Raw genomic sequence first — 18852 nt, 5'->3', positions numbered from 1 at the left:
CTTGCGGTGGCCGGAATTGAACCTGGGTCCATTGCGTTATAAAGCCAGCATCCATTCGATTGCTCCATTTCAATGCGGTCGAAGCTGTTTGGAAAACTCGGACGACAACCGAAGAATCCGTCAAGAGAAAGCTTTGCGTTCAACCATTGTCGTTAGACGGTGGGGTGCATGGTCTTTTTTTTTTTTTTACATTGTGAAACAGTTACCTAAACAACAATGTGTATTTCTTGTCATTTTCATTTTTTTTTAATAAAATGAGCTTCAATTATGAAGCATAGCATGCTTTAGGCCTCACTTCGGGACCGAGGAAGAGGTCGCAAATTTTTTTTTGTTTTTTTTTTACATTTGTAAGCCACCACATTGACTTGTTCAAATCTCTTGTTTGTTGTTGAGATGTGTTCAAACATTTCCTCACCTCCCATCTAGTTAACGAAAAAATTCAGTGCCATTCATTCCACTCTTCGAAAATAGATGATTACCAGCAAGTCTGTTCCTAAGTTACCATAGTAAAGGGACTGGGGTTCCCAGGAAACCACACACAGTCGCACACCACCACACAAGTGGTGCCGAATTGGTTGGTCACAATCTCTCGTTCAAACCGCGTCAGGGAAGTGGTCAGCGGGATTATAGCCACGTGAGCGCCTTGCATATTCCGCCTCACAGTATTCAAGGCCCCAATGTGCATCATGCCTACACTTGGCGTCTGTGGCCTGATCATCGTCGGTGGTCCTCTTCCTCTGTCTTTGCACCCGTTTGCGCTTCTTCTCGTGCCAGCACTCTTTGAAGGCACACTGTTCTTCCTCGCACTGCACAACACACGATGACATCGCTATGCGCACAGCGCCGGCGTGACGGCGCACAACTGTCGAGAGGGCGCCGGACGCGAACAGGCAGCCAAAGGGAGAGGTTGTTCTGAAGTGAGGAGGAGGGTACGGAGTACATGGCAGGGCAGGGTTTGACATGGCAGGGTTAGAAAAGAAACTGGAAGAAAGTCAAGTAGGGTTTAGCCTAACCCATATGCTGCAAGGCGAAGTGGTACAACAGCATATTCCGGGAATGTTATACGCAGACGACATTGTTCTTTTAGCTGATAACCAAACCGATATGCAGCGGCTAATAAATATTTGCGGCCAGGAAGCCACTGACCTCGGGTTAAATTTCGGTGCAGAAAAATCAGGAATAATGGTTTTCAATGACGCTACCACCGACGTAGTGTCTATCCAGCAAGGCGAATTACCTAGAGTCAAGGAATATAAATATTTGGGAGTGTGGATAAACGAAGGGGATAGCTACTTAAGTACTCACGAGGAGCAACTTAAGGTTAAGGGAAAGCGAAACGCAGCTATAATGAAGCATAGAGCTCTGTGGGGGTATAACAAATATGAAGTAGTAAGAGGAATGTGGAAAGGAGTAATGGTTCCGGGTCTCACGTTTGCGAATGCTGTACTCTGCCTAAAATCAGACGTTCTATCACGCCTTGAAGTAAACCAGAGAACGGTAGGACGTCTGGCCTTAGGCGCGCATGGAAAAACAACTAACGAAGCAGTTCAGGGAGATATGGGCTGGGCGTCGTTTGAAGTTAGAGAAGCTCAGAGTAAAATATGCTTTGAGATGAGGTTGAGGGCAATGGATCAACGAAGGTGGGCAGCTAAGGTTTTTAGGTACCTATACTTGAAAAGCGTGGACACGCAGTGGTTAAGAAAGACTAGAAGGCTAACGATGAAATACGGAAAGAACAGTGGGGAATCCAAAACAGCCAAGGTAACCAAAAAAGAGGCAAGGCAGATTGAAACGAATAAATGGAGGGAAAAAATGGAAGCCAAAACGTCGTTAGAGATGTACAGGGCTGAGAAGATGAACATCAGAAAGGAAAATTTCTACGATAATTCCCAGGGCAGTGCTTTGCTTTTTGAGGCTAGAGCAGGTTGCCTGCGAACTAAGAGTTTTGTGGGGAAGTATTCACAAAATGATGGGGTATGCGTGGTCTGCGGAAAAGAAACAGAAACTATGCGGCACATCGTGCTAGAATGTGAGGGTATCCATTAGGGGTGTGCGAATATCAATTTTTGAATTTCGAAGCGAATTCGAATAATAAAAACAAAGTTCGAATCGAATCGAATATTTTTCGAATATTTTTCGAATACGAATACTTATTGTTTTTTGTAAAATTAATGTTTTCACCATCTAGAGACACAAAAACTGCAACTTTATTGCACAACAAATCACACAAAGTAAAATTAGGAATTACATTGCACTCAACAGGTTAAGGTCTGCACTCACTTAAATGTTAACATGGAGAAAGGTTAACTGCTCGACATGCTCGGGGAGCAGTGACAACCTCCTGCTCGTCACCACTTTACCAGATACCGAAAACAGCCGCTCACTTGAGACACTAGTAGCTGGCATGCCCGAGCCCGTGCACATTGCCGCGCGCTGATACAGTAAAATCTTGATGATACTACCATACTACTCTCGCGGGACTGCGAAAAATATTCGTATCATCCGAAATTCGTATGAACCAACACAGACCAAAAAATTTAGCGCTGAAAAAAGTTTTCGTTTATTTCTTTTCCTACTTTCGCGTGAAGAAATTCGTGATTTTTTCTGCTTTTTTTAACCCCCGTGTCGCAAAGCAGTCCTTTCTGGAGCACGTAAAGCTTCGCGCTCGTCTCCTCACTCGCTGTGCCCAAGCTCGCTGCACGCCGAAACAGCCAAGCGTGAACCGCATGGCGCGTTTTTGCACGCGATTCGCTCGCCTCGGCTCTGCGATTTCGCGCCCGCGCTCGACGATTTCGCGCCCGCGGAAGCGCCTACCTCGGTCAGAAAATGACGCACGGCGCGCGCGGCAGGATGGAGGAGCCTGACTACTTGCGATGAGATCGAGACAGCCGGCTTGGCTCCGCCGGAGATGGTTAGGCTTAGCACCCCGGCAAATATTTTATGGGCGCATTCACTAGCGGCGCGGATGATGTTTTATAGTACCGTTTTCGCATGCATTATCAGCTCCTTTACCGCACAAGCAACTTCGTGTCTCCCTTGAGCCGCATTTTAAAGAGCGGTTAGAAGCGGTCGCTCGAGCGCCCGCGCCACTTCGCGGCTGGAGCCGACGCCATGTTGACGCCGCGGCGCCGCCGGCCGCGCCGCGCGCAGCGTGGGCGTGGTTTCGCGGCGGTGTCAGCGCGTTGGGCGTACGCAGAGCGTTTTCGCGAGCAGAAAACAACAGCCCGGCCGTTTCTGGAGAAAGAGTGACAAACGGGAGCGAGAGCCGCCACTTGCTCGTTCGGCAGTCGGGTGCCTCGCCGGCTCGTTCGTATCTTCCGCCGGGCCGCGCAGGTCCGTTCGTAACAGCCGAAATTTTTCCCATTGCAAACAATGCAATTTCGCCGGGACTTTTCGGAAATTCGTATCATCCCGTAATTCGCACCCCCAGAATCGTATCATCGAGAGTCCACTGTAAATAAACACCGATACAGACACGCTCTGAATTTTTCTTTTTTTTTTTTTTAGTTTTGGGTGGTTCGAATATTTCGAACAATAAAAGTGTCGTTCGAATCGAATCGAATACCAAAAAATTCGAATCGAATATTCGAAGTTTCGAATATTCGCACACCCCTAGTATCCATCCAAATCTACATGAAGGGAATATTGGGCTGTCAGAAGCCCTAGGATTTAAAGGTATCACAGAGGAAGTTAACTTCAAGGCTGTCGAGGGGACGAAAAGAAGATTAGAATGCTGGTGGACGAAAAGCAGAGAGGGGAATATTGCCTAGGACAGTTACCACTTGTAACAGAAAAAAAAAAAGTATTTTGTGCCTAATAAGCTTTTTGTGCCTGCCCTAAGCAGTGCTAGTATTGAACCAAAAGTGTAAAACATAGGTATATTAGTCTTTTTGGTAAGATGACATGTCATCACCCCGATACAAAGGGGAAACCAATAGAAATCATCATCATCATCATCATCATCAGCCTATTATGGCTAAAATTAGGCCTAAACGATGCGAAAGGAGAACTCATGCAGTCAGCCATGGCACATGCAGAGAACTGAGCTCTTGGCACATCCAGGAGCTGAGAGAACGAATGCGAGAGGAGAACACGTCGGGTCAGCCGCGCTCCATGGCGCCTGCAGCGAGCACACAATGTGGAAAAGCCAGCTGACAAAGCTTCCTACAGATGCAAAAAAAAATTAAAGCCATTCCACTCAATGTGGAAGCTGCTGGAAGTGCAAAGCAGTGATTCGCCATAATGGGCTGTAGCGCCGTTACCCACTTACTGTTACCACCCAATGCAATTCAAATTTCCCGCCTTTGCAGTGTTCGCATGCCCCCTGCCTGAAACTGCGCCAGCGGGAGTTCTGTTCTGTTTGTGCTTGCTTTTCCTCCCGCACGTGGCGGCGTTGCACTGCCACTTTTCTTTTCCCTTAGTAAAAACCAACCCGACAAGCGTTCTTAACTAAATGAACGCGGGCGCTGTCGGTTAATCACGTATATTTTGCCTCAAAAGTACCTGCAGTTTTCTTTGCGCTGAACAAAGAGGAGATGTATGACAAGCACCAGCGGTTCACGAGTTTCGAACGCTTATGATTATATAAACTACTTGGCTTTCGAAGCCTCTGGGTTACGCCGCGACAACAGCCACTACACCGAAACACGGTGTGGCTCAATTTGGGTCCAGCGAGCGAGCTACGACGACAAGGCGAGCCCCTAAAGTGCTTTGCACTTAAAATACAGGTGAGTTAACCTATAGCTGTTCTGCCGTAGAAGTCTCTCACCAAACGCACTTTGATGCTGCCCGTTTGCCTGCAGGTACCACTGCCTTGTTGAAAGTGGCTTTCCTTTTGTCGACTCTGAACATCTTGTGCTCTCTGACTGTGTTCATCTTGGCTACACGCACACAGGACCCGTTTCACCGGCTGCCCATCCGCATCATCTGGGGCGTCCTGCCCGTCGACACGGGGGACTACCTCGACCCTTCCAACAAGGGCACCCTGGTGTTTGACCCCACGTTCAACGTCGCCGACCCTGCATCCCAAGAGTGGCTGCTGGCCTTCTGCAAGCGACTGCGTGCGCAGAGCTTTCACCGGTCGGCGCTGGGCGTCCTCTTCTCGGGCTGCTTCATCGAGACTCTCAAGTCGTGGATGGAGAGGCGCTGCGTTGACAGCTTTAAGCAGGTCTGTGGAATGCTTTAGCCACCTAGAAGCAGAGGCTTTGCCCCTTCTAGGGAAGTCAACGGCAGGCATTACTTTCTTTTGAAATTAAGGAGGTGTTTGAAATGGTCTTTACTCCTCTGTAGGGGGTGTTCGGAATGCTTTACTCCCTTTTATGTAAAGTGTCTGAAATGGTTTTGTAGCGTAAGCTACACTGGCCGAGGTTGAGCAGTTTCGCGTGTGCCATGAAGGGCCGTTCTGCGCAAGCGCAAGGGGCATTGGACTGGCTTGGATTGGATTGGATTAAAGTGGATTGTGTTGGATTTTGTTGCGTCATAGCCACGGCAGACACACTGGCGCCGGCGCGTGCCTAGGTGTGCGCCTCAATTGCACAGTAGCCAAGTCTGATGCTGCACCGGAGCCGCTTGATAGCAGTTTCGCGTGGCTTGTAAAGAGCCGTGCTGAGCATGCGCGAGGAGCAGTGACTGGACCAAGGAGGTTAAAAAAAATTGCAGGACTGGACTGGACTGGACTGGATTGGACCTGGCTTAGACTGGATTGCTGAACCTTAGCTCACGCTACGTATATCCTGGCATAGCAGAGCTAAGCCACTACTAATTTTTTACTCCTGTTTGGGGGGTGTTTGGAATGCTTTACTCTTTTTTATGCAGGTACTTGGAATGCTTCAGTCTTTGTAATTCTCTTCTTTCTTTTACTCCCTTTTAGTTGAAGGAATCCTTTCTTTTAATTATGCAAGCCTTTAAAATTATTTACTTTTTTTGGCGTGTCTGTGGAATGCTTTTGTCTCTTTTCAGCAGGTGCTTAACCCCTCTCAGGGAGGTCTTTTTATAGAGGTCTACCTTCAAATCAAACCTGTAAAGTTATTCACAGTCTGTTCAGGCAGGGCTACGTAACTTTACTCTCTTTTGCATTTGTCTCTAAAATTCTTTAGGTTTGTTTACTGCTTTAGCTCCTTTAAGGAAGTATGTTAAATACATTGCTTCCTTTTAGGTAAGTGTTTGGAATGCTCCGCATTCCCTACTTTTCCATTTTGAAGGGAAAAGTGTAAAAAAAGAAGTGGTGCAATGGGCTACAGTAAAGTCTCAGTAATTCAGCTTTCTCTAATTCAAGTTTATTTTATTACTTAATCCAACCAAATGTAGCAGCCCTGTTGGGTGAAAAGCTGTGTACAGTGCACGAAGCTTGAAATCCAAGCGCGGAACGAACTGTGAACCTGAAATTTTAACACATTCGAAGATTCTGTCTTATACACGTGATTCAATTGTCACTCCAATGTGCATTTCTTAAACTAAGCCCACTCTTAGTTTTACGAAAAGAAAAGTGAACATTCTTGCTGTAAGGTGCACATTTTTCTCTTCGCATTTCCTTCTGGCTTGATAGCACTTATATCACAGTAAAACCTCGTTGGTATGTTTTTTTTATAAACTCAAGGGAGAGACGTACTATCCAGGGAAACGTATTATCCGGGAAGAAACATACCCTGTGACACACAATTGAGAGGGAAGTAACTGGGAAATCGTATGAACTAGCTATGTATCAGCGGGGTTCTATTGTACTCAGATTTTCTGCTCTAGTTCAACCAAACTTGTGCTCTTGCCAAATCGCAGTAATTCGAAAGTGCCTCTACCGATAATGTCTATGTTAAGGTGACGTGGCACACATGTACGAATTCTATGTGTTTTAGTGCAGGGTCCTCAAGTTCACACACCTCCTTTTCCTCGTCCATGTTCTTAACTTGGCGACACAGCAAAACTTAGCTTCTCTGCCCGGGTCAAACGAATGACAGTGTACTATATCTAGCCCTTCTGAGGCTAGTTAGTACCTTTATTAAAGCTTGGTGTTGGGCTAGTTGATATTGAGACATTATAAAACATAGAGCACTGTACCACACATCAACCATACCGCTTGTCCCTGTATTCTGTGTTTATCCTGTAAACTTAAGCATTCTATGTTTCATTATATTTAATACCATCCATACAGTACAGTATGGTTAGCACAGTACGGACAGTCATATTGGCAGACGTTTCAGCAAATGGGCAATGCAGGATTACAGAAAGAAGCGCAACTTAGCAATGCGCCCTCACATTGTCCGCGCTTCTTTGCCCAGGCCGACCGCTTCCCCTGCTGCGAGTCCTCCCACTTCCCGTACCCGGAGGACGTCTTCAACCTGTGCCTCCGGCGAGCCATCGCCAGCCTCCACCAGTCGCCGGGCTACTACTTTGTCCCGGGCATGGCGGGGCCGCGATTCCTCCGCAACGGCACCGTGCGCGCCATCGTGCTCGAGTACGACAGCGTCTACTCGTACTCGCACTCGTTCCGCGACATGGACACCTTCTGGAACCGCGTGGAGAGCTGGATCGAGCAAGAGATGCAGACCGCCCCTCCCGGACTTCGCCACGGCTGGTTCACCAGTGATCTCGAGTTCTACGACCTGCAGGGGAGCCTGGCGCGGGGAACACTGATTGCGATGGGGGTGGCAGTGGCAGTGTCGTTTGCGGCGCTGCTGCTGACGACGCTGAACTTGCTGGTGAGCGTGTATGCCATCCTGACCATCGCGTGCATCATCTGCACCACGGTGGGCGCTCTGGTGCTCATGGGGTGGCGGCTGAACGTCCTGGAGAGCACCACGGTGTCGGTGGCTATCGGACTGGCGGTCGACTTCACGATACACTACGGCGTGGCCTACCGGCTCTCCCCTCAGGTGCGGGCGATTTCTGAGTTTTGAAGTTTTGGCTCACTCAGGTCACATTTAAGGGGGTGGGTTTGAAATGGTGTTTTCTTTTATTAAAGGGGGTGGGGGGGGCAGCTGTGGACCTTTTTGGATGCATTACATCATAGCACATGATAAGCAATATGTTACGACAAGAAATGACCGGCTTTGAAAATTTTTCCTGCACGAACCACTTCTCCGTTGATGCTCAAATTTTACGCGAAGGTTGCATTTTGTGGTCTGTTTTGTTTAACACGAAGACCAGCAGCAGCACTCAGCTGCTTATTTAAAAATAAATACCTGAAAACGCTTTTCTCCCATGGGAAAGCTGATGGCCATCTTGGCAATCTTGGCCATCTTTGTAGTGTGGTGCCTCCTGGGGTATCCAGAACATGCAATGTCAGTTCACAGGGCATCACATGTTCAATTTGATTCAAATTCACTTCAGTAGGAATACATAAGCAGTCATAAGCCTAATACATAGGAATATAAACAGGTAGTTTATATGAAAGGATTCGAAGATAATAAAAAGCAAGTGGAACCTCCTATAGTTGTTTTTAGGGGATAGCAAACAGTGAGCAGATGAATTAACAAAATTGGTAACAGCGTTGCAATTCGATACACTCCTCTCAGAATGCACCAAGACCAACATATCTGTTGGTGTCCGCACACGCTTACCTCATCTTACGTTTTGTCACCCTCCCGTCCTCTTTCCCTGCAGCTCGACCGCGAGTCCTCGGTGATCCAGTCGCTCTCTCGTGTCGGCAGCCCTGTCACCATGGCCGCCCTCACGAGCTTCCTCGCCGGCGCGCTCATGTTCCCCTCATTCGTGCTCGCCTACCTGCAAGTCGGCAGCTTCCTCATGCTCGTCACGACCGTCTCGTGGCTCTACGCCACCTTCTTCTTCCAGTCACTGCTCAGCGTCGCCGGTCCGCAGTCAGGGCAGCTCCAGCTCGACTACCCGAGCTTCCGGTGTTGCTGCGAGACCGGCGGTCCCGCACCGGTCGACAAAACCGTCTACGCGCTCTCCGAGTCGACGCTGTCCACGTCGAGTGCGAGCTGTCCCGCCGCGATCGTCCACAGCGAGAGTCACGAGCTCGAGCCGCTAACCCTAACGGTCGCGCTGAACGGCGGCGGCGCGTTGAGCCGCGGAAACAACAATGGCACCAACAGCAAGAACAAGAAACAGCACAAGTCGACGAGGCAGCGGTCGGGGAGTCTATCAGCTACGGCAGCGCGGACTCATGGTGTCCGCCGCAAGGTGAGCCTGCCTGTGGTGAACGTGACGTTTCACGGCGAGCCCAGCCCACGCCACGTGTCGGGGGCGACGAGTTCATCGACGATTGTGTGCGGGGCCGACGAGGACATTCATGATGACCCCGTCGTGTGAGAGTGTGCGCTTGATTTTACCGAATGTTTGTGCGGCGGGTCGATTGATTTCACGAGTGTCGTGCGTTTCCGAGGCAACGCCGGAAGAAACGACGAAGCTGCTGTCACTGGAGGTTGGTTACGCAAGTGATCTTGAACTGGTCGTGCCATCAACGTTGATGAAGTGAAAAGTATTTGCTTGCCGAATGATGGGAAAAAAGTTGCTCACATCAACCAGTAGTGGTGAGCGCACACTGTTGTGTATAAACACTGATTGCAAGTGCTTGAGAGATTCACACCTACCGTAGAAGCGGCACTTAGGTGGAACAGTTCACTGCGACGTTCTGGCGAAATTATGCACTGAGACCAAAAGGAGGTGAGGTTGGTGGTAGAAAATAGTGTGCATGTGTTTGAGCATCAAGGAATGTTACCGATCTCAAGAAAGCGAATGCTACAGCCTTTCTTGTGTACATGTTGTTGGTGAAACACTGAAGGATTGCTCTTCAACAAGCGGCCAAAGTGATTGCAGAAAGCGGCTTTTCACAAAAGGTTCAGAAAAAGCTCTTTTGTGGCACGGAAGGACTTATAACTGCATCATTTATGTTTGTCAGTTTTACTTGGTGTGTGCAGTGCTTGGTCGGATCTTTATGCATAGGAATCTGTACTCTCGAAAAGTGGAGAATGATTTGACAGTGCTGAGTCATGAGAAGACTTATCACTGTAAATTTCTGACCGCTCAAGCCTGGTGGTATTCATAAATGGATATCATGCTCACTAAAGAAGTTGCTTCGAGCCACAAGTTGAGCTTAGCTCCGTTAAAAACTTTTGTTGTTAATTTGTTGCATACAGTATTTAACATGTTAACATGGTTTTTACACAGCAGTGGGTGAACGTTGCTCATTCGTAGTCGCGTGGTGTGTTAGTTGATGAAGGAGATAGTTCGATCCTTCAGTCATGGCTTCTTACATTTTATGGCTGTCATGCCCAACTAGTCACGACTTTTCAAACTATGAAAAGAGTAGTGCTTTACAATTGGGGTTCACAAAAATAATTGTCAGAAGCGGCTTAGCTCGATGATTTTCTGAACAAGCTGATGTCTAAAACCAGACTTTCCTCTCGCCAGTGGACTCATACAGTTAAAGGGACCCTGAAACACTTTCGATAAATGCTTTCACTCTTTCCTTCGCGTGTGGAAGCACTTCGAAAGCTATAGTTATTGCCAGCACAGAGCGGCACTGCATGATTTGCTCGTCACACCAGATATGCGTTCCGTTTCTGCTTTGTTTTTGTTGCTTTATTTTTAAAGTTGCTATCGAAAAGCGTTCATTGCTGCAACTGAAGGAAAACCTGCCAACAGCCGCTACGTGGCCTTGACGTAATTTGAGCAGTCCAAGAACGTCAAGACTGGGAAAGAGTGAAAAATCTTTCGAGCAAGTTTCCCAGTTATCTGATGGGCATAGAGCAGTCGTTTTTGGCTGAGGTACTTTGCGACCCCCTAATCTAAGTTCTGGGGGTGTTGGGTGACCACGTTCTGCAAGCATTTAAGATTTTGAAAAAAGTTTAAAAAACTATTGCAGGGTCCCCTTATTAAGGATTCTGTTTTACAGGTAAAACATCGACATTATCCTCTAAGCAGCATACAAATGTGTGTCAGGCCATGCATAACCAAATAGAAGCCATCATTTTTAGTCGCACGTATGTATCCTTGCTCTGTTAGTATTTACTTTGCATAAGTGCGAAACATTGTGAATGCACTCCTTCTATGTGATATAATTTAACATACTGTCCCTCGGGAGCGCCACATGTTGTTGGTAAACACTTTACATGCCTGCTTGCAGATGCTTTTTATTGTAGCTGTTTTGATTCAAATGCATTGTGTTTTAATGTGAGAAGGCTTATCCCATTGTAGTTGTCAAGTTCCTAGGCTTTGCCACTGCTGTTTTCACCTAAGTACTGTTGTTGCTTGTTTGCGATCATTGTACGCGCATTGTTTTTAAGCAATTTAGAATTTTAGATTGTGAATATTTTGTTGCACTCATTTTTTCCACTTCTAAACAGTTTTTGCATTAAGGTATGAAAAAGAATGAAGCCACAGCTCAATGAACAGACAGATTGTTGTGCATATGAGAAAATTTGCCGTTAGAGGGAGTTACCTGAAATTACTGAAAGTTGTAAGAACTGCCTTCGACTGACACTGTGCCGCAAATACCGAACAGTCGTCTGGCGTCTCGCGTTGCTAATTACGGCTACAATTTGAGCACAACACCTTTTTGAAGGAACTCAGTGACTGAACGCGGTGACCATCACTCTCAGCCACCAGTATACTCGCCTGCCACCAACCTGTCATCTCGCAACGTCACGCCTCGAACCTACCGCCATGTGTGACACAAGTCGTGACGTGACGCACACTGTATTTTTGTGTGTTCTCAGAACGTGCAGAAAATGCACGCAGATGCCGCCGACTCCTCCCTCGGCGAGACCTGTCACGTTGTGCTTCCCACGTGCCTGTTGTCGTCCACGTCACGCCTCTAGCCTACGTCATGCGTGACGCAGGCTGTATTTTTGTGCGCACCAAGCCTCGGCGATACCGTGTTTCCCCGCACCCATCCCAAATCAGTCACGTGTGACAAACACTTCGTCGTCACGTGCAGCCAAAACTGTCACGCGTGACAAACACTTCGTCGTCACATGCAGCCAAAACTGTCATGCGTGACAAACACTTCGTCGTTGTCGTCGTCGTGTTCTCGTCTCTGAAAAATGAGCAGCAGCACCTGACAAAGTCACAACTGTGGCGAAGAGTGTACACCTCTCCTCGAGGGCGACGACCGCCCCGTCACTGTCAGCCTAGTAACGTAGGCAGCGTTGCTTTGTAGTGTTTTGCGCACGGCAGCAGGAGAAAAATGTTTCCTCCGAATCCACAGCAGTGACAAAGTTGGCTCGACTAATTTGGACTGGGAAAAGGCAGGTTGGTTGTCTGTGATTGCAGCGGACCTATCGCTTCCCGGGGCTCTGGCTGTCTGCGGGCATCTCAAGGATTTACTTCAAGAATATTTTTTTCAGCATTTGAAAAATTTCAGAAGTCGTGGCTCGTTTAACTTTCTTGAATTCTTATAGTTTCTGGTAAATTCTTCCACTTCGTTAAAAGGGAGAAATTGTTCCGAGCGGATTTGTATGCAGTGCCCCTCTTTCTATCTTTTTAGGTCGTATACGTTGCGAAGGTTGCCAGAATGAGCGGATTTTTTTCGTTTTGAAGTATATTGGGAATCGTTACAAAAAAACAGTCGCTGGAATGAGCGAATTTTTTTTTTTAGGTATTTTGGGAATCGTTAGAAAAAAAACAAAGCTGTTGGGATAACTAGAGAAAGCATCTACTACATTCCTTCCTGCACATAAAGGACACACGATTACCACAAAACACACAATAACTGACGGAATAATTAGAATGAGCTCCGGATTCTGAAAATTCACTCCCACACGGGTGAATCCGCTTAATTTGGGCTCACATAATGCTCATACTCTGGAAAAAAGGAATTCAAATAAATTGAGGAATGAAATTTAGATGGGTCAACAGTAGTTCCAGGACTATAATCATCGGTTGCTGACAATAGCTATTCGATATCAAGGGTCACAGAAGGGCATAAGCGACTCTGAATTGACTAGTGCGCTTTCAAATGTTGAGCTACACTTTGGAAATGATGCTTCTGCAAAAACAAAACCAAAAATCCGGGATTTAAAAATTTCGAATTCTCATTACTGTTTTAACTGCGAGCATAACGTGCAAGTTAACTCGGAGAAAACGTTTTTCTCACATCCGTGCGCCTAAATGTATTGAACCTTGTGCAACCATAGTATACTCTTAATCTGGAGGCCGACTGAATAGTGGCTGTTTCTACTGCCCGAAGCTAGCCCTTTGGAGCAAATACAAAAAATAAATGGCAACTCTGCTATAAAAAAAGGCTATTTCACAAACCTTCGAAACGGTGACAACTGGCACAGAGCAGTCTTTAAAGCAAGCATAGAATTATAGTGTTACTGTTAGTTTCTTTAAAAAAGTACAAGCAGACTCAAAAAATTGGACACCTAGCGAACCACAATTTTGCAAATACTGCCTGTGCTGAATTTGAGAGAAAATAAATTAGACAAAGTGAACTGACAGATCACACATATTTGCGCCAAAATGCGTATAAAACATTGAAACACGATATTCGCAAACTGTTTTGAGTTCAGTTGGCCTCCAAGCAGTACGGTATGTTTCAGTATCGTTGTTGACCTTTCCTGACCCAAGTTGTCCTTTTTGGCATGCTTTATCACACGAGTCTCAACTCTCATGACTACTCACCTATCAACATCACTGTCATAAGCTCAGGTCCGCTGATAAACATGTTAGCTTCATGACAAAGCCAGATTTATTGCAGGCAGAAGGAAAAAATTTAAATGTGTTGCTTAACAAACTGAAGCAAAAAACGAAATAACTAGGCTTGTGAAATGCATCATATTAGAGGACTCTGGATTGAATTTTAAGCAGGTCACGTTTTTTTGCCTGTGTCGAGCGCTTGCATTAGCATTTCCAATTTGCTTAAAGGTGCGATATATATGACTTGTAACTGACCTGCTTGCAACACAAAAATGCCTTAGCTACTGACTTACCAAACCTTGTGATAGAGCTTTCAGAAGTGTGTCCTCAAATTATCAAAATTTCCAGCCTTACTAAAGTCTGGTTTCTGTAGGCTATGGTCCCTTTTTTTTTTTAATCTAAGGCGAGAAAATATGCCCAACTGAAGTGAGAGTGAATCGGAAACTTGCTGAAATTCCCAAATCACGTGTTACGTGCCAAACAGAAATCCAAAACGAAGAAAAGGCGTGGCCGATATTTTTAACTCCACGTTTCCCTGCACAATGCCATCATCTTGCCAAAGTCGTCATCCCTAGGTCCCCAAACGGACGCATTTACAGTACACACTGCATCACAATCGCGGACAAATGGATTTTCAAAGAACACGCTAAGAAACACTTCCTTCTGAAAGTGACTGTATTCACATTAGCTCGCGCAACCGACATCTGAAAATTAGGTTGTGAATCGATCATCACTATTGTCACCACCTAACGCACACAGCTTATGATTGTGTTGACTAGAAACCCCCGCATGTTCATAAAAATAAAAAATATATACTCGCTAATGTCGTAGCTTTAGGCTCCACAACTGAGTATATGCGTGTCACGAAAATTTTCTACCAAAGGTCAGAAAAACGAAAACGTGCCAAAGAAACAACACACGAAGTTTCTTTTGCGGAGTTCAGCATTGCTCAAGATATAAATGCATGTTGGGTTTGTACATAAGAGTTCTCAGATGTGCTTTATATGTATGTAGCCAGACGCCTTAAATCACACGATCACGTTCTTTCAAGTTCATTTGTCCTAAATTTTTCGAGTGTCACCGCGACTTCAGTGTACACTTTAGAACAAGCATGTCACTTCATAGCTGTGTCCAGCTGCCCCTGTAAATGTAACGTCACTGTTTTTGATTGCTGTGGCACTTATCGTGCTGTCCTTCGACATTGTTTGTAGTGCTGCGTAAAACACTGTAAAGTTGTGTACTATCTGGTGCAATGTTCGTTTACACGAACCTAGACGTAGCACCGATGTGTTGCGATACGTTTGCTATGTACAGTTACGGACATACATGTCATACATAAGCACAAAGATATATATGTGTGTGTGTGTGTGTGTGTATATATATATATATATATATATATATATACGCAGTGAAACCTCGTTTAACCGTACCGGACGGGGACGTAAAGAAAGTACGTACTAACCGGCACTACGGTTTGTCCAAATGCATTAGATTAAAGGGAAACCAAGTTGTAGATTTGGCTTAACAATGTATAAAAAGAAACTACGGCTTATGCGGGTACAGTTTAACGAGATTCCACTGTTTAATAATATATATATATATATATATATATATATATATATATATATATTTATATATATATATATATACACACAGGCACACAAACACACATGCACACACTGCAATGCTCAGCTGGCAGTTAACATACTCGGAGGGGAATTTGCGATGCCTGCCGTTGTTCTTGTTAGTCGCAACTAGCCGCTAGAAGAAGACCACGTTAAATATATACTGTAGTTGTTGCTGCAAGATTCTTGTTTTCGGTATGGGGGGGGGGGGAATGTTTCGTTGGTGTTGTGTGTTGAGCCATGCATGTTCAGCAATGTTCGCACTACTATCGGCCTAGTGTGCTGTTTCACACACTGGTTCAGAGCAACTTATGTGCCAAGCTGTAAGTAAGGTCGACGTATGCCGTACACGTAGACTGCGCAACTCGCACTTAATGCATGTGAAGCATCACGTGAGCACGTGTGAGCCCGGGTTTTGTTGAGCACATAAACCTAGCCGCGTAGTACGTGATCACCCCGTCACCGACATTCGAGCACATCCACGTGTACAGCCTCAATTTTTACGAGCTGTCCTTTTCGAGACAACCCAGACGCGCCGGTAGCGTTAGAAGTGAGAGCTTTAGTGAACCACTAGATTTCTGCCTTCGCAAGAATAGTGATGTCCGTACTTGTTAGGCAGTGTCGTTTCATGTGCCAAAATCAGCTTGTTAACGCGGTCTTCTTTTGTTTTCAAATCTGCTGTTTTCAAGAACAAAATGTTGTACTTCAATTGCGCGAAAAAGGGACAAAGACTGAAGCTAGGCGACACAACACAGAGCACCTCAGAGCACTCTGTGTCATGTCGTCTCGCGACACAACATAGAGCGCACACGACACAGAGTGCTTCAGAGTGCTCTGTGTCATGTCGTCTCGCTCCAGTCTTCGTCCCTGTTTCGCGCAATTGAAGTACAGCATGGATTACCATCTCGCCTAAATCTACAGCCTACTAAACAAAATGTTGTTGCTATTGGGCGATAAGCCACGTTTCCTGTTGCTGCTTCCTGTATCAGCATAAGGATCCTCAAGAATGTTGTCGAAGCGAATTCACTGTTTGTGGCTGCCACAGTTGACTGTTTATTGTGTTGTGTGCGCCTAGAGAACACAGTCTAAATTGTGGAACCAGTTCCAGCTGCATTCATCCAATCCAAGGTGTATCTAGTTGAAACTGGCTCTTATAGACTTGGGCTGTTTTCAGCTGAAATACTTAACACATTACCCTCGCCTCTCGTCACACCCTGGATTTATTTCAGATGCAGTTGTGATGGCTACAAGCTGACCGTATCACCACGGCAGGTTTTGTGGCAATGTGTTTGTTACTTATGGCCAGAGTTTGCATTATGCGCCTGAGAACAATTTTTTTTTTTTCTTCGAGAAATTTAGTCTCTCTTCAAGTAAGTGCCATTGGATGCATGATAAGGTACACAAGTTAAAAGTGTACAGGTTTTTTTTTTTTTTTTTTTTTCGAACAACTGTGTATGCAAATTTTTCTGAAACCCCTCCAGTTCATGGTTGACTGAACTGTTTAAAAGACTTTCTTTATAAACTCCCCAAGAAGCCCAGGTGGTCTTAATGCGGTTTGTGATAGATTCCTTGTAGCTATTCAATAACAGTAGCCTTACTTTTGGAATCACGTCTTCGTCAGGCCAGAGAGAAAAAAATGGATTTGTAGTATCTGCAATAGGTTGACAATGGGTCTACGCTGGCTGTAGCTGTTAGAAGGGAAGCAATTTATTTTGGTGCTAAGAGGTGGACACGGAAAGCATTGCTTGTCATCAGAGATTATTTTTCGCGCGCTCGAAGGAAAGCAGCGTCGCATATCTTGCCTTGAAGACCGCAGATATATATTGTACATACAACTGCCTTCTCAGAGAGTGCTTCTTTTGGAGGAAATAAAACGAAATGTTGTACATACCATGACCTCTGCGTGTTTTTTATGGGGAAAAAGGCTCAAGCACGAAGGTTTCTTTGGAGTGAGTGAAAACACTGGAAAAAATGCCTCTCTGGGTGCACTAATGCACCCAGTAAGTAATGCAGCATGCCTCCATGTAGGTTAGGTGTGTCAACAAACGGCATTGGTCTTGCTTGTCAGTGTCAAGTGAACATCTTCATCACGTAGCCATGGCATTTTCCCACCAACACTTCTTCTATATAGGTGGTATTCATTGAAAAGTTTAGCTGTCAATTTCTTCGCTTGGCAACACTGAAATGGCCACAGACATGGCCGAAGCGCCACGAACATGGCGTGGCTTATGCCACGGCGACCGTGCGCCGAAGAAAAAAGATAACACCGGCGTTTCAACCCGATTCTCAACGGTGGTGTCAACAGAGTTGTTATTAATTGCACTCACATTGGAGTCAAGGCATTACTTTGCGTTCAGCGGGCTAGAGCTTGGAATGTCCAACCCATATCATGCACTTAGCACGAACAATACCGCCATCCCGCGGAGCCCGTCGTAACCAGTGACGGCGCATTCACATGGTTGCCTGCATGCGTGCCTCGCTATTGAATACAGGCTATAGGATCGTAACTTTCATTAAAAAATGCAGTCATCTATCGTCACTTTTTCCTAACAACTGGTGAAGGTGGCTTTAATTAGCCACTGTTCAATAACTAGCTTTAACTAGCCACTGTTTACCCGTTCAAGGCAACCAGTAACGTGACTGACGGAATGTGCGGCACATTTCCACACCCACCTGCACCCAAAGCACATTGTTAAAGCTGAGCACAGATTGTATGCAAGGCCTGCTGTACTCTTTATTTGGCTCCACATCAGAGCGTAGAACACAAATAAACAGATAGGTTTCATATTTTAATGTTACACGCATCTCAAACAGGGGGATTAACATATAAGATAGGGAATTGGCAGAACCTATCAAGCAGGGTATCAACAATAAAAGAAAAACTTTACCATCCCTCCCAAAAGAAAGTTGAGCGAAGCGCAAAAGCTTTCTCGCATCAGAACTGTCAAAACCAGCACTGAAGTGCATTCAATCGTCAAACCTTCAAATATACCCGAATCGCAAGCCAAGAACGAACCCATGTGATGATTTTTCGTGCACTGAGTAAACACATCTACGAACAATCTAGATGTGTACCGATACGTGGTTTATGAGATAAAGGTATAGTACTACTGTACTCCTTCATGACTGATGCATGTATTGTCTTATTTAGAACTGTTCCTTTTTCGCAATTTTCAAGTAAGTTACTTGAAAGTAAGTTACTTAAAGTAAGTTACTTGAAAACCCAGAACAGTTACTGTAACTGTTCTGGCACAATGGAAGCCCAGTGTCACGCACGCACTGCGTTTCCAGAGTTGTTATCAGAACTTTTTGGTCCACTAACCGGTCTATGGGGAAATGCATTAGTTTTTTGACAGGACACCATCGGTTCAACTGAGAAAGCTTTCGCTTAAAAAAATGTAGCAACTCTGGAGTAAGAATTGTCAGATAGACCGCAAGCATTCTTTTCAGATCCACTCCATATCCAAGAGCTTCTCTTTGCTAGGCGGCATCACGCAAGCGGACACACGTTTACACAAAACCACTCCGTCTCGTGAACTGAGCATGCCTCAACATCACGTGAGCAAACGTGCTGTGGTACGGTGCAGTGTGTACAACGATTATTCACATGGCACACACATTAAACGTACAG

The 18852-nt window shown here is 45.7% G+C and overlaps 1 protein-coding gene across 2 annotated transcripts in view; it reads left to right on the top strand.

The window, feature by feature from the left end:
* The window catches only part of Disp (RND transporter family member dispatched), a 260112-nt gene extending 242998 nt beyond the window's left edge, over positions 1-17114 (top strand). For both annotated transcript variants that reach the window (XM_077674488.1, XM_077674487.1), the window contains exons 13-15: positions 4895-5167; positions 7272-7865; positions 8596-17114. In XM_077674488.1, coding sequence (XP_077530614.1) covers positions 4895-5167; positions 7272-7865; positions 8596-9264 — 1536 coding nt within the window. In that variant the 3' untranslated portion in view covers positions 9265-17114. The remainder of the gene's footprint in view (positions 1-4894; positions 5168-7271; positions 7866-8595) is intronic.
* The last annotated feature ends 1738 nt before the right edge of the window (positions 17115-18852 follow it).

The sequence above is a fragment of the Haemaphysalis longicornis genome, unplaced genomic scaffold (assembly GCF_048455015.1).
Source record: "Haemaphysalis longicornis isolate Haplotype H1 unplaced genomic scaffold, Haemaphysalis longicornis Haplotype H1 scaffold_6, whole genome shotgun sequence".
Lineage (NCBI taxonomy): Eukaryota > Metazoa > Arthropoda > Arachnida > Ixodida > Ixodidae > Haemaphysalis > Haemaphysalis longicornis.
Note: the sequence above shows the minus strand (reverse complement) of the source record. Positions and strands in the feature narration are given on the sequence as shown.